This window comes from Myotis yumanensis, unplaced genomic scaffold, assembly GCF_028538775.1.
Source record: "Myotis yumanensis isolate MYYU_CA2020_CCGP unplaced genomic scaffold, mMyoYum1.0.hap1 SCAF_2, whole genome shotgun sequence".
In the NCBI taxonomy this organism is placed as follows: Eukaryota; Metazoa; Chordata; class Mammalia; order Chiroptera; family Vespertilionidae; genus Myotis; species Myotis yumanensis.
In genome coordinates, this window is record NW_027223753.1 from 149,850,288 (window position 1) to 149,866,836 (window position 16,549).

Here is a 16,549-nt window from a genome sequence, read left to right on the forward strand (position 1 = left end):
AAATTCCAAACTTTTCTTTTGTTCATTTATACTTGATATAGTATAAGTCCGTTTATCATTAATAGCCAATGAAGGGTCAAGCCAGTGGCTGGGTGCTCTGTCCCACAGTCATTCAAGAGCCCAGGCTGCCAGCAGCTCTGTCTCCTTTAAGTTATGCCTTCTAAGTCTTCCTGCCCCGTAAAGAGCTGAATAGCACCCGAGGAAAGCTCATGGAGGATCATGTGTGGGAGGCTTTGTAGGTCAGGCCTTGAAACGGCAATCATCACTCACAGTCCATTCGCTCGGACTCAATACAAGACCACACTTAACCACACGGGAGACCAGGAATTCTACTCGCTGTGTCTGTGCCAGAAGGAAGAGGGCTGGCTTCAGTGACCAGCCAGTGGTCTCCCACACTGACCTTTATTCTCACTAAACTGCATTCCATGAGGGCAGAGGCAAGTTTCTCTTTTTCTTTATTTCATCCCCTAGTCTATGCACTCAACAAGTATTTGTTGCAGAAATGAAGTTATTCATATCTGGTCTTTAAAACATTTTTTTTTCTGCCTATTCTCAGGCTGGCTGCCAATTTTAGTTGCTCAACAGCATGATCTGAGGCAGTTTCTAACACATCTTGGGTTTAGCATATCTTTGATGTTCATTGGTAGGCTGCATTGCAAAAACAATTGTGGTTGATCATGTCGATAGCTGAAATCCTTATAGATGCATAAACCACAATGCCAATTTATTTATTTGTCCTACATATATTCTCCAGAGATTTGATTACCCATGCTTTCTATCTGAGGCATACCCTTTCCCAGAATTGAGGTACCTGGGAAGCTGGGGTGCCACTCACTGCCTCTAAAGGTAGAGGGGTCATGAGCATGCTGGCTGTCAGAATGTAAGGATCTTTTTTGAGAAGAGTGAAAACATTATATAATATTCTTTGTATCAAGGCTGGGAGAAATTAATTTTTAATTACCAAAAAGGGAATAGCTGTGTTTTTCTTAAAAATTGACTGACCTTATGATGTTCATTGATGGCATAACATATACTTTATTTCTTAGCATTGTTACTAGAAAGTTCTGACCAAATGGGGGGCACACAGCTACCAAAAGTATATGACACCAAGAAGTGCATTTTTATACTATCTCTACTCAGGTTTCAATGGAACTCAACATACCTTTCCTAACTATATTTTCCTTACTCTTATTTTTCCTTTCCACTTCTTTTATCTTCTTGCATTGCATATTTATGTAAACCACCTAAATAACGTTTTGGAACAGAGGGAAAATGCACATAAATAAAATATATTGAAAATTTGTCTTTCCAAGAAACATGTTTTCAATGAGTGTGGTTAGGTATTTTTCTTCTTTAATCTAATTTGCTTCATCTGAAGAGATATATTCAAATGAATATGAAATAGTCTTTCATTTTCGGGGGAAGAGAGAGGGAAGGAGAATGGGAAATGATGGATTATAAAAGATAGAGGTGACTCTGAATGATAGGAATTAATGTAAATACAAAACCCTATTTACTATGTTAAAACATTACACACAGTTGTGAAGATTCACTATAAGTTCCATGAGGGTGAGAGCCTTGTCTTTATTTTTATTTCCATGTAGAATAGAGTCTGTCAGACAGTCGATACTGTAACAATATATTTTGAAAGTATGAATGTAACGCACTTGGCGTTAGGAGACTGGGTTAGTATCAAAGAAATGATGTTGAATGTTCAGTATGTAACCATAAGCATGTACCTTTTGGACTCAATTTCATCATTTATAAAATGAAGTGAATACCCTGTATTCACTGAGATTCTTTCCAGCTGTAATATCCCATGCTCTGCATGCCACCCTTCTTCATCATAGTGGCAGAGTTAAACATGTGAATGTGAATATCTATGACAATTTGGAAAATTTGTTTTTGAACTAGGATATCTAGCTACGTCTTCAATGGCCCCTGTAGATGTGAGCACCCTGACTCCAAACAACACACCTCAAAGTGAGTATAGCAAGGCTTTCCAAAAATGATTCAAAAGAGACAACAGGCTCAGAAGTGTTACTACAGACGTGATAATGTGGAGGTTTGGACAAAAGGCTGAATTTCCTCATGATAGTGATATTTTGGGTTTGAGTTGCTTGTTGTAATTTGTAACCTGGTCACTATATATTGATATGACAATTGCTATCATTTTAAAAATAAGGGTTAGTGATTATTATTATACTACTAGAGGTCCAGTGCACAAAATTTGTACATGGGAGGGTCCCCTCAGCCTGGCCTGTACCCTCTTGCAATCTGGGACTGCTGGATCCTAACCACTCGCCTGCCTGCCTTCCTGCCTGATTGCCCCTAATCACTCTGCTTGCCTGCCTGGCCACCCCTAACTACTCACCTGCCTGCCTGATTGCCCGTAACCACTCTGCCTGCCTGCCTGATCACCCCTAACCACCTCTTCCTGCCTGCCTGATCACCCCTAACCACTCACCTGCCTGCCTGCCTGCCTGCCTGATCACTCCTAACCACCTGTGCCTGCCTGCCTAACTGCTCGCCTGCCTGTCTGATCATCCCTAACCACCTCTGCCTTGGACCCCACCACCACGGTTTCATCAGGAAGGTTGTCTGGAATGACGTCCAGAAGATCATTCGGCTGTCCGGTCTAATTAGCATATTATACTTTTATTATTATAGATAACTTTTATTTGTCATGCAATTTTAAGATAATATTTAAGTAATCTTGACAGCACTCCTAGTCATCTGAGTTGGTTACAAGAACAGGAAAAGAAAGTAAATTATGACTAGTTGGCATTAAACACAAGCTGCAGAACTTTCCCTCAATATGCCAGCTAGTGTTACTGCATAGGGAAGCATATTTCAATTTTCAGATTTCCCCAAAGTCACATAGATTAAAAATTCAGCACATCACAGCAAAGTTAAATTACATCTTTATAAAAAGCTTGGATTCTGGAAATTTTGTCTTACAGCAAGCAATTCCAGTGTGACTACCCAAGGCTTCAACTACTCCTGGACCTCCAGTGGGAAAGACATCAAAAACTGTAAGTATAACCATGAGTCCCTTTTAGTCCTCTGGGCCCCATTCATTCTTCCAACACACATATTGAATGACTCCTATGTGGTTTGTTCATAATATTAGCAAATAATTATAAGGCATCTACCATATTTGAAGCATTAATGTTGGAGCTGGGCCGACATCTGTGAATAGACAGATCTAAGTTCCAAATCCTGGTTGAAGAAAGACAGACAAATGATGATGAGTGAGATAGAAAATATAAAGCAGCAAAGAGAGACAGTGAGAATAAAGGGTCAGAGTGAGTTCCTATTTTAAATAGAGTAAAGCTTTTCAATACCTTAAATTTAAGGCGACATCTGAGTAAAGATATAAGTAATGGAGGTAGAAGTGCAAGCTTTTAGTATATCTATAGAAAAAGCATCCTAGCAGAATCCATACTATCACTAATAAAAACAAAAGAGGGAGTCCAGGTGAGGCACAGAAATGATTTTTTACTTTTAATCTGGCCACCTAGAAGCTGCAGTGTCTGCAGCCGCTGTGTAGCAGGAATTGACAAAGATCACTATTGTGACAGCATAGCAAGGGATGTGGCAGAATTGAAACCTTGGATGCCAAAGGGGCAGAGCTATGACTTTATCTGCTAGGCTCTTTGCCATGAACTGTAAATGGCCATGTTACTTTTGGCATGCATTAAGTTGTACCTTTAAAACTTCTCAAAATCTTTTCTACCCACTGACTCAGTCATCTCCCTGCTTGGAACTTGTCATTAGGAAATAGGTAAAAGAGAAACATATAATATTGCTTTGTATGGTGTTATGTATTGCTTTCTTTCATCTCTTTTATGGACATCAGGTTCACAGACTTGAATTAATCATAATTTTTAATTCATGAGACACTATCAACATTAGTCTGTGTATAACCCTCTATAATTTAATGTCATATTTATTTTAAGAAATATGTTAATGATATAAGTCGACCCTTGAACACATGGGTTAGAATTGCACAGATCCACTTATATGTGAATTTTTTCCCAATGAATATATATAGTACTGTAAATGTATTCTCTTCCTCTTGATCTTTGTAATAGCATGTTCTTTTCTCTAGCTTAGTTTATGTTAAGAGTACAGTTTCACACAACATGTATTAATCAACTATGTTATGAGTAAGGCTTCTGGTCAACATTAGGCTATTAGCAATTGTCTTGGAGGAGTTAAAATTATATGCGGATTTTTAGCTACAAAGGGGTCAGGGCCCCTAACCCCAGTGTTGTTCAAGGGTCAACTACAAGACACACTTGTAAACTCACTGCCTAAATAAATACAAGACTGAAAAGGCCTTATCAGAAGAGAGAGCACACAAAGAGCCACAAATAAGTGGAACTTAGATGTGTGTCAAAGGCAACATAGTAGAGTACTGGGAAGAAAAGAGACTGCTCAGCAAATGACCTAGAAACATTGATTATTTATAAGGAAAAAAGGCATTAAAATGTACTTCTACAAAATAGACTCCGTATACTTTAAGTTCTTTATGTCAAAAGCAAAGCACTAAAACATAATCAAATAAAGGTGAATTTCCTCCAAGCTTTGAGGCAGGGAAGGGCTTAAAGAAGAGAGAAAAAGCACTCACCATAAACAAAATAGAAAGAACAGAATCAAATAAATTAAGAAAAACAATCTTTTATCAAAAGACACCTTAAGAAAGGTAAAAAAAAAAAAAGAAAGCTATAATATGAGAGAAGATATTTGTCACACATGTAATTGAAAAAGAACTAAGACTATATAATTCACAATGGATCAAAATGTTATGTCACGGGTAATAAAGAATGCCTACAAATCAATAAGAAAAAAAGCACAAAGCAATAGACAATGAGCAAACAGGTATATCACAAATCATGAAACAGTGGCTAGAAAAAATGATTCTCAGCTTCTCTATTAATCAGGAAATGCAAATGAAGGCTATAATTAGATAACCATTTTATACCTAATCAATTAGCAACAGTTAATAAGTCTGTAATTACTGCATGTTATACGGACTGGAGAGCAATGTACATTTTTATATATTGCTAGTGAGAGTATAAATTGTTACCATCACTTTAGCATTATGTTTTAAAAATGAGTATTTTCATACACTGCAATCCAACAATTGTTTTCCTGGATAAATATTCCAACACACACACAACAAAACACTAGCTTATATATCCAGGAAATATGTACCCTATTCATAATAGCAAAAATTATGAATAATCTAAATGATCATAGCCAGGAGACTAGATAAATAAATTGTAGCATAGTCATATAATAAAATATCATAGAGTAATGAAAAATGAGTAAATGATAGTCACATACAACAACATGAATGAATCTTCATAACATTGTGTTGAATCAAAAAAGTAAATGCCAGGTGACAATATATGGAATAATATTTTTAAATAAATTTAAAAACAAGTACAACCAGACACCATATGGTTTAGCTATATGATAAAAAAAAAACTTTAAAACTATCTAAGTAAATGAATAATAGACACAACATACAGAACAGTGTTTGTTTTTGAATGGGCATAACAGGGGTGAGATGAGGTAGATATATAATGTCATTTATCTAAAAAAAATAAAAAATGTGTGTGTATGAATGAGAATGATGGGGTATTTGGGAAGAATTTGTCCAATAATAAGAGAATGTGGACTAGGATAAGATAATAAGTCAATGAAATATTATGAAGCCCATTGAAACCATAGCCATAGTGTACCAACAGTATGTCTTATTATGTAGACAAGGCTAGGAGCTGGAAATATTTACCAATCAGTTATAAATTGAGAATAAATATTAGTTAGACTGGGGATGAAAGCCTATACTTAATAAATTAACATTTATCCTATATGGTGCTAATAAAAAAGAGTTGTTAGTAATAAACTATGCTGAAACTCTACCTCACTAATTTGTCATCTCTTATTCTCAATACTATAATGCAAGTAAATTCCATGAGATTTTTTGTTTGTTTACCTGTGTCCCCAGCGCCTAAGATAATGCCTGCCATATAGTTAGTTCTCAATAAATATTGTTGAACAGATAAATTAAAGCATACTTGTTGGTTATATGGGAGAGGGGAATTGTGTAGCAGTGAGCAAAAGAGTTTGTTGGACAATGATACAACAAAAAGCTGAACTCAAACTTAAACTTATGCTATAATTATATAATGTATATTATCCCATATTTTAATTCTCAGCATAACAGTTATTGTCTGATGTTTTTCTGTATTTTATTTATTTGATTGTCTATTTAAATTATACTAGAATATAAGATACACAGAACAGGCACCTAACCCTCTTTCTGTCTTCCTCACTATTGTGTCCTAATGTTTGTAGAGTGGCAGGCATACATGGGTACTCAGCAAATATTGTTTGAGTGTTTGAAAGAGTATGTGTACACATGGGCAAGGACAAGAAAAAACACACACGAAAATACAGTGAAAAGAAAGGACCTACTTAAATGGAATTTTTAATCTTTTTTATTTATTTGCTTTATTTAAATTCATACTACAATACTATGTGTGCCAGGAATTAAAAAAAAAATTGCCCCAGGCATCACATCAATATTAAGCAGGAAAGCCACCCAAGGTACTTTCTGTCTCAGACACTGGAAAATTGAAAAGGCCTTGAAAGTACTTTATAATTTGCACAAGTCTATTATTGGTCTTTCTAATAGATTTCATACTGAAATGAACTATTGTAACCCCTCACATTTTCTGTCTTTCCCCAGTTGAAAACTTTATTTATCCTCACACATCTCTTTAACATTTTTATAATGAAAATAGGTTTAGAAATTGTGAAACCTAGAAAGAAACTTTAAAACCCAATAAACATTTTTTTTTCCTGGCAGTGAAACACACATATTTTTACTTGTACAAGAATAAGAAGTCCTTGTTAACAAATTGTTATTTTTTATCCATAAACATAGAAAATTCCCTGCAGTGAGTTGTTCTATTTATAATCATTGACAAAAACACATTAGGATCCAACAAGTGCATATTGATTGCTTACTCCCAAACTAGTTTTGAAACATGTTCCTACTCATTGGATTGTGCTATTATGTGACATCCAATATTAGATGATGCACTTAGCAAGACTCATGGCAGGCATTGGCAATGGGATTTGTTTTCTTCCAGTATGTTTATTTCAATAGATTTATACAATATTCAGAGGCAGGAAAAAGAATGATAATGGATGGTTTTCTGGTGAAATAATCCCACAGCAGTGTTTTTAAGGCCCTTGCTAATTGTGAACATGTGGATATGGAATATTTGTTTATATACATGTATTTTATGTAGCTCGTATTTATTTGAGTGTCATGGTTCTGACTTTATTGTACTTACACTAAATTTATAAATATATGGCTTAATGTATTATTTTGTTGTCATCAAGTTTATCAACTTGAAGAAGTCTAAGCTGGGATTCAAGAATATTGAAATCTAACCTTAGTTCAGCTTCCAAGTGTCTTCAATCTGAGACAGAGATGCTTATGTTACTGTAAGCACCTATGGAATGGGGATACCAAATCTGACCAACTAAATGCCCAAAATTTATAAGGTTAGTAGCATCTGAGAACATATTTTCTTCCTGACACTCAGGTGATCAGACCATGGAGCAGAAAATTTGTTTAATTACTTTTTTATTTTTGGTTTTCCCTGTCATTCATCTGGTCCATTGGAGATGAAAGGCACATTTAATTCAGTCTTTCAAAGTTAGACAAGCAGAAAAATGATATGAATCTCCATAGACCCTTATGCTTCCAACTTGCTCCATTACCAAAAATCAACGAGCTCACTACACACACACACACACACACACACACACACACACACCTCTGGGCCTCAGAGTACCTCTTACTGACATCACATGGGGTCTTTATTTTGTTCTTTAAGCATGCATTCCTTATCCTTCAAATTTTATATATTCTTCTTAAATCTTGAAGATGCATTGCTTATCCTGCCCATGGTTCTATCTGGTTCTTCTCAGGCTTTTGATAGCTGTGCCTAAAATTTTCTTAACAACCCTTTCTACTTTCCATTGACAGGGGTGATGGAGAGACTAGAGCTGAGGGGTTGAGGGCCAGTGGTAGGGACATAGGAATGAGAGAGCCTATGGAAGCACTGAGTCTAATTCCTATTTCAGTCTCTGGGATGATTTTCAGTCCCTCTGTTCCCTGTTGGCTTGGATGCTGATTCTCTTAATTCACCACTCACTCTTGTTCTCATATTCTAAAATCTTTTATGTCTCTGATCACACCTCAATTCATTTTCCTATCCTCTAAAATGTTGTTCTCCCTTTCTTTCATATAGTTTCTAATTAGGTCAGTCTCAAATTACACATGCATTTCTCTGATTTAAAATTATATTTTTTGTTAAACTACCAGTTTCTAGGGACTTCTGCACAGCAAAAACACAAACCTCACACTTTGAAAGCTCATGCATGTCATCTTCTTTTTGTGGCCGGGAAGAGTATGAGGGTCCCATCTTTGGACTAGGTGATCATGGCTAGAGTACACACTGTAACTTGTTCCAGCATTTATGTTCTAGTGCAGCGGTTCTCAACCTTTGGGTCGCGACCCCTTTGGGGGTCGAACGACCCTTTCACAGGGGTCGCCTAAGACTATCGGAAAACACATATATAATTACATATTGTTTTTGTGATTAATCACTATGCTTTAATTATGTTCAATTTGTAACAATGAAAATAGATCCTGCATATCAGATATTTACATTACGATTCATAACAGTAGCAAAATTACAGTTATGAAGTAGCAACGAAAATAATTTCATGGTTGGGGGTCACCACAACATGGGGAACTGTATTAAAGGGTCGCAGCATTAGGAAGGTTGAGAACCACTGTTCTAGTGGAAGAAGTAGTGCTGGCCGAGTACATACTCAGCCTGAAGAGGAAGATGAGGCTGAAGACCAAGGTCATAGAGATCTCTGTATATAAGCCCTGAATCTTGAGTGATTGTTTGCCACCTATGCCATTGTTTTAGGACAAAATTAATGACAGAAGAACTCAGAGTGCCTTAAGGAAGACTGCATAACCAAAAAAAAAAAGTCTGGACATGTAAAATGATTCCAGAATTTGAAAGTTCAGTTTGCCACAAGAATCCTACAAAAGTAACAGAAATTATCACTGGTTTCATCAAAAGATGAGCTGCCAAACTTCAGGTCACCACAGACTTTGATATGACACTAAGTATATTTCTCTACAAAGGGAAAAGATGCCTGCCATGTCATAATATTATTGATAACTATGAACTAGTTACAGGCATATGTCCAAAAATGTTATTGCAAGTAAATGAAAAATACTATGCTATTGAAGTTGATCCTGTTTTTACCATAGAAGAGAAGTACATTTTTATGATAGAATGGTATCACATAGTTTCCCTGTTGAACAACCTTTACCAAAAGTAAAATTTAAAGAAATTGTGGAAGAAACCAAGGCTATGTTAAAAAAAGGATAAAAAATATATTTGAGAAACTCCATCAGTATAGATCCGTGTTCATGTTTTAGCTGATAATAGTGATGTGCTAAAGGGGGTTATCCATCAAGCTGGTGTTTATCGTCTAAATGCCAAAGTCATGTTCATTTGTGGATTTTGATGAAAATGGGTGCTCTAAGGTTTGAAAGAGATTTAACTCTTGTATTTAACAAACATGCCTTGAAGAACACAGAATATTTCAATCAATTAAAAGACAATAGCAACACAATTCTGCTGAGACTCTTGAGACTTAAAAATGGCAGATGGAGTAGTCAATGTAAAGCATATTCTAAAAACCATATAGCTAAATGATAGAGTGTAGGAACTTTTAGAAAAGTATTGCATTTAGTGAAAGATGAGTCATTGTACATAACCAATTCTATCTTACTAAGGATGCTGTAAACAAACATTCTTCAGGAAGGCCTCCTCCTATGGGCACATTTATTGCAAATATTGTTCATCTCTTCATCTTGCTGACTTTTATTTATAATATATTCTTTCTCTTGAAGGTTTTTTTAAAATATATTTTTATTAATTTCAGAAAGGAAGGGAGAGGGGGAGAGAGATAGAAACATCAGGGAAGAGAGAAAATCCTTGATTGGCTGCTTCCTGCATGCCCCACACTGGGGATTGAGCCTGCAACCTGGACATGTGCCCTTGACTGGAATAGAACCTGGAACATATGTTCTCAGTTCCCCGGCCGATGTTCTATCCACTGAGCCAAACCAGCTAGGGCTCTTGAATTTTTTTTTTTTTTTTACATTACTTAAGTATTTTCAGACATGCTGAATCCATCAACTGGAAGCTCCTTTTTCTTCACATTTCTCAATACATTCCCCATTGTATTTTTTAAACAAAGTTAAAATAAAATCTTAAAGCCAAAATTAGAGAACTTCTTACTCTTCCAAAATAGTTTTTGTAGTTTAATTCTATCACACATTTTTGAGATGTCTTTTTACACTTGAAAAATACCTAGAAGTCTAAAAAGAAGCTTAATGAAATGGTAAAATAATTTGCATGATTTTAAGTATTGTCATTTGGATGGATCATACTAATGATATCACCATCTTCTGAAATTGTGTTATGCTTAAAAAAACACCTTGGTATCCACATGTAACTAATCATTACAAACTGTTCTCTGTTGACCTGCTGATAATAATCATGAAATGGAAAAATCTTTACAAAAATACCTGTTTTTCTCAGAGGGATAGAACTTGGTTAACCATTTATAACCTTAGCATAAATTAATTTATCACATACTTTCTTAAAAACTGAATTTGAAGAGATAATATATAAAGACATTAAGCCCTAAAAATAGTAACTAAGGGGGACACAATATTGGGGGGGAAAACAACAAAAAACTGAACAAACTGCCTTCATCATAATTGTACCTAAATCCAGGCCTCGTCCCAATTTATAATTGTTGCTCTTTGTCAATCAAATTCCTGGCTTAATGACTTAACCATTAAAAATGGACATTTAAAAAGTACTCAATACATCATCATCTGAATACCTTGGTCATCTAGGGGGGAAAAAAGAGTTAAGATCACAGGTACAGGGTCAGAGAATTATATTGAAGATAAGAACATCTCTCTGGCCTAGTTAAACTCAAAATAGCTGTGTACAAAACTACCCTCTCCTGTGAGGTGACTCCCCATGGAAGTTGTCATGACAGATTGTCCAGGGACCAATGCCTCTTCTGAAGGACCTAATAACATACCTTTGTCTGCAGCTGTAAATGCCCTTGGCATTCAGGGAAAAACCAAGAAAGGGGAAGGCTGAGGCTGGTTTTTGGTTTTTTTAATGTTTGTTTTATTTTATTTTGGTTTTGATTGTTTTGGTTTGGACACACTAAAAATGCTTAACTTGTAAAATCCTGTATGCTAATGTTTTAAATAAATGAGCATACTACTCAGGCACCACCATAGTTATTTTAGTTTACATCACATTATTGGCCTGTTATCAAATACAGTTATGGGGAGTTTGCCAAGAAGTGGATTTTTCTTGCCAGATATGGGGAACTAAACAAAATGAGTTAATGGCTCTATTTCAAAAGCCATATGTGCTGAGTTTGCTGCCATCTACTCAAGGGGAAGGTTTGCCACCGAATACATCAAAAGTATACACCCAGCAGCTAACAGCCTTGTAACAATAGGGTTTTGATAATTCACTGTTGATACAGTTCAATTTTCACAGTTGAATAAAAATGTCAGCTTACCCACAAATACAAACTATTTTGTTCCCTCATGTGTTCTACCAAGTTCTTCAAAGTCCTATTGGCACCTCTCCTTGACTGAAGGCCACCATAACACACCTGGGCTTTCATTCTCTACAATTCTTTTAGCTCATCTATGGATGGCCATGAGAATAGTCACAACACCCTCTCTGTGGCTGAAAGAACCTCTCCTGGTATTTTCCTTTCATTTCTTCTTCCTTCTCCTATTTGTCTATAATACAAACCTTCCACAAGCATTACCTCAACTCCCACTTCATTTGGGACTTTCTAATGTGTGCTGCAGAATAGTTCAATGATGTTGCTTTAAATATATTTTAATATCCCTCTTTTATAACCATTAGATTCAATTAAAATTAAGAAGAGAAAATAACTAGTCTTTTACAGATTGACTCTTCCATTATGTTCTTCCATTAGCAGCTTCATGGATGCCCAGTGAAACATACAGTCCATTCCCCTCAGGTGCGGGCTCCACACTTCATGGTAAGTAGTGGGGAAAATTCAGGGTCAAGAGAGGTAGTGGTCTGCTTTATCTTGACAGAGATTAAAAAACAAGGATTGGTAAGAATCCAATCTCAGATAGATATTTAAAAGTGCATCTTGATAATGATAATGAATGGAACCAAAATTCTGCCCAGTCATTGAAAGAAGATAATTAGAGACCAAGTATTAGATTTTTCTGTCTCTTATTTTAAAATTAAATCTATATAATGGCTTTTTTAAACCAATCAAATTCATTAAAAATGCATTTTGTTTTATTTTTCCATTGGAAAATTGAATGATTTGTCAATATAGATTTGTCTACTTGAATGTTGCTAAGGAATTTTTATTAACCTTTCCAAATACATTAGAGTGGGGAGAATCAGTATTTTGATTGGCCGCTAGACCCATGGTCGGCAAACTGCGCCTGGCGAGCCACATGCGGCTCTTTGGCCCCTTGAGTGTGGCTCTTCCTAAGCCTTAGGAGTACCCTAATTAAGTTAATAACAATGTACCTACCTATATAGTTTAAGTTTAAAAATTTCTCTCTCAAAAGAAATTTCAATCATTGTACTGCTGATATTTGGCTCTGTTGACTAATGAGTTTGCCGACCACTGGGCTAGACCTCTGATATTGTGAGAGAATAGGAATAGACCTCATCTTTCCATCATCCCAACTTAAGATTTTTTCCTATAATTACTTAAATTTCTCATGGAGATTCTTTAGCAAATATTGGTTTGTTGTGTGTGCTATACAGCTTCTCTCCCCCCCCCCCCCCTTTTTTATTTCTTTAAGCCAATAGGAAGTTTCACTATTTGGTAGCCATATTAGACAGATCCTGGGATCCTAGCCTTGCTGTAAATTGGACCTTAGTAAACTTTACACATAAAATTTTAGGAGTATTTAAGCCATGTAAATTGAGCTCTTTCTAACAGCAAGTGAAATCCAATCATGATTTTACACCATTTGATCAGATTGAGATGGCTATTAGGATCAGTTCAGATAATCCCCTTTCTATCCCTAGGTGATGACTTCATCAGCACAACCAAAGAATTTCCAGAAGTTCCCACAACTGCCAATAGATCTACTAAAAATAATGACATCCATATCACTGGTGAGACATATGCCATTTATTTTTTGGGTGTTATGTTTTATTGACTCGAGAAATATTTATTGAGTATCTACCATTTGCCAAACACTGTGCCAATTGTTGGGCATAAAGTGAAAACACTGACATCGTGAAGATAATAATCTGTTAGAGATGTTATATAGTGAAAAAGTAACCATACAATTAAATTTATTTGTGACATGCTATGATATAGTACAAGGTATTGTCAGCATCTAACAGAAATATCTGATTTTAATTGGGGAAGAGGAAAATACTCACTGAAAATATATTTAAATTAAAATCTGAAAAATGAATAAGAAGTAGCCAGGAGAAAGGTATTGAGTAACATTTCAGTCTTGTGAAAATATAGTCTGAATCAAGAAAGAGATTCTTGGAACAAAGAGAATTCCTATATTCAATAAAATACGTCAATGCTAAATGTAATCCATTATTTTATATCATAAGAGGGCAAGGGATTCAGTAAAGTTAGGTCCCTCCCAATGCAGGTCTTAATCCTAAATTCAGAGATCTAATCAATTCTTTCACTTCAGGGGTTATTCACTTGATTGGTGAGCACTTCGCCTGAGTAATCATTTTATTTCCTATGGAAGGTCATGCAATCCTCAGATCATTAGAGCATCATCCTCACACAACATGGCAACAGAGTTGCAAACTGTGGTCCTACCAATATCTTTAAGATATTGGTGACTTTAAGAACTGCCTACTTTGGAAATGGGGCCAGATTGGAGCTCTGCTTCTGCACTGAGACATTCCTGAAGTCAATGGTCACATTTTCTATATTTGGTTTGAAGAAAATTTGTAAACATTAATTTAACACCCATTTAAAAAATCTTTTGTTCTTTTATTTCTCTAAAACTTTGGGGATAAATATTATTTATTACCATATTAGTAGTGTAGAGCCTAGTCAATTTTGATTTCACTAAAACAGAACTTGGTGTAGTCCTGAGCTGTTCCTTTGGTGATCACAATACTCCAGTGGTTTGAATTTCTGAACTCTCTTTAGCCACCGATGCATACACAGTACCACATGGTTATGTGTGGCAGGACTACATGAGCTTCCAGGGTACCCGTAGTATCTGTTTTGACAGGGCTAAGCTAGGGTGAGCCTCAGGAAGACCTCGAATCCTGGATGTGTGTTGTGAGAGAAAAAGTCTTCCACACTGATCACCAACACACTATTAACTTGACATAATGTGGCTGCAGTCCAAACTCTGTAAGACATAGAAAAGACTTGGTACCTAATATTTTAAATCCAGTTTTTTAGACTGTATCTTTATTTTTGAGACTTGCTGTATGGAAAGCAGTATAATAAATCTAGGCAATAAGCAAAAATAAAAACCTAGTCTCCACCTATGAGCAGTGTATAATCTAGTTGAAATGATAAAAGAAAATCAGTCCAGATAATTCTGATATAAAAATGCACTTTTTGCCCAAATGATCTATGTAACCTAAAGAGCTGAAGATCTACCTGTAATGTATAAGGATTCCACTGGAGTGTTGTTAGAGATAATAAAAGCCTGGACACAATTCAACCAGCTGACATTAAGAGACCAATTAAATAAACTATGGTAGATGCCTACATTTGGGGAACCAGCCAGGAGTTTAATCGAATGAAGTAAATCTCTATACACTTCATTGGAAAGTATTCCAAGAACATTTTTTAAGAGAAAAAAAGCCAGGGGACAGGCAGAACAATATGTATAGTATGGCTGCATTTGTAATAAAAAGGATGTATATCCATGATACATATATGTGTTTATGTATGCATAGAAAGTTTCTGGTAGGATATGTAATTAACTATTGAAAGTTATTGCCTCTAGTGTGGGTAACTGGTACCTAAAGTAGTAAGGGTACTTCCTTTTCATTGCAGTTTTATAATTCTGTGCTGTTTGAATTGTTAACATGATCATAAAATACTTTTTGAAAAGGAAATACTTCTATTAACTGCCAGGTAGAACCAGGCAACCTCATTTACTAAAAAGTAAAGCCATCCAGAGTAGGATATTTATTTTGCTGCTAGTCTAGAATCCATAATATTTTAAAGTCTTTGATTCCTGCAGTTTAACTTCATATTCAAATGTTAATGAGTGAGTTGAGTATGGGGATGGTCAGCAAGGACAAGAAAAATCAGCCCATTGATTACTCACCAATATAATTTTAGCCAGTCTGTTACTTTCAACTTCTTCCCTTTTCAGACCACAGAAATGGCAAAACCAACTGGTTTTAGTTTTATCCATTTTGTCCCTTCTCCCCTTTCTATTCCTGAAATGGATATGGAGAGTAAAAAAAGGAGGGGAAGTGATAGAAAAGGATAAGAAAATCTCTAGCCTGGTTATGATTCCTTGAGTGACATTCAAATGAGAAGTCTTGGAACGTGGTTTTTCAGCACTACAACTCCATAGGTATTGTCCAGGGCTTCTCAGCTTTAGCTCTTCAGGACTTTGGAAGGTCACACTGCTTTTTACTTTTTTTTCCTCGTCCTATCACATGTGCTTCCACAAAGCATTTAGTGACTCTTTCAAAAACAAGAAAACCCAAAGGTAGACCATTGTTTCACAGATAAAGTTAATTTACAGATTATTTTAATTTATTCATTCCTGCAAATAACATTTCATCGGGTACCACGTGTCAGGAATTGTCCAGGGCCTTGGGAAAATGAGGGAAAAGATTAGTTGTGGAATACGTGACCAAGAAAGACATTCATGTAAAAATGCAATTGAATAAATGCCAAACCAGAAAGTAGAATAAGGCATAGACATGATCCCACCGTGTGACTGTGGTCAAGGAACACTCTTTGGCCCTTAAATAAAATATCTGTCAGGTGGAAGAAGTAGTTCAGTTAATTCTGGTTTCCAATGGCCAAAAGTTTGGCTTTAAAATTCCTCTCTCTTGATGCCCTTTTCAGTTATTGTGGCTAAGAAGCCCAAAGATGGAACATCCTGGCCAGTATTGGTAGCAGCTTTGCTCTTTTTATGCCTGGTATCATTTGGTCTTGGAGTGAGAAAATGGTGTCAATACCAACAAGAAATGTGAGTATAATGCTAAGATATACAGGAACAGACACTTTTTCAATATGCATCTTTCACTCAGCACTATAGATATCATTCCTATATTGAGCCCCTCTCATATTTAATAGAGGAAATAAGCCTCAGAGAGGTAATATAGCTTTCCCAGCACCA

The 16,549-nt window shown here is 35.8% G+C and overlaps 1 protein-coding gene and 1 pseudogene across 1 annotated transcript in view; both read left to right on the forward strand.

The window, feature by feature from the left end:
* The window catches only part of CD96 (CD96 molecule), a 90,241-nt gene that overhangs the window by 70,646 nt on the left and 3,046 nt on the right, over positions 1–16,549 (forward strand). The window contains exons 9-13 of the mRNA XM_070403542.1: positions 1,915–1,983; positions 2,964–3,035; positions 12,178–12,243; positions 13,266–13,355; positions 16,276–16,399. Of these exons, the coding sequence (XP_070259643.1) occupies positions 1,915–1,983; positions 2,964–3,035; positions 12,178–12,243; positions 13,266–13,355; positions 16,276–16,399 (421 nt within the window). The remainder of the gene's footprint in view (positions 1–1,914; positions 1,984–2,963; positions 3,036–12,177; positions 12,244–13,265; positions 13,356–16,275; positions 16,400–16,549) is intronic.
* On the forward strand, positions 8,916–9,929 carry LOC139002145 (cytosolic 5'-nucleotidase 3A-like; annotated as a pseudogene).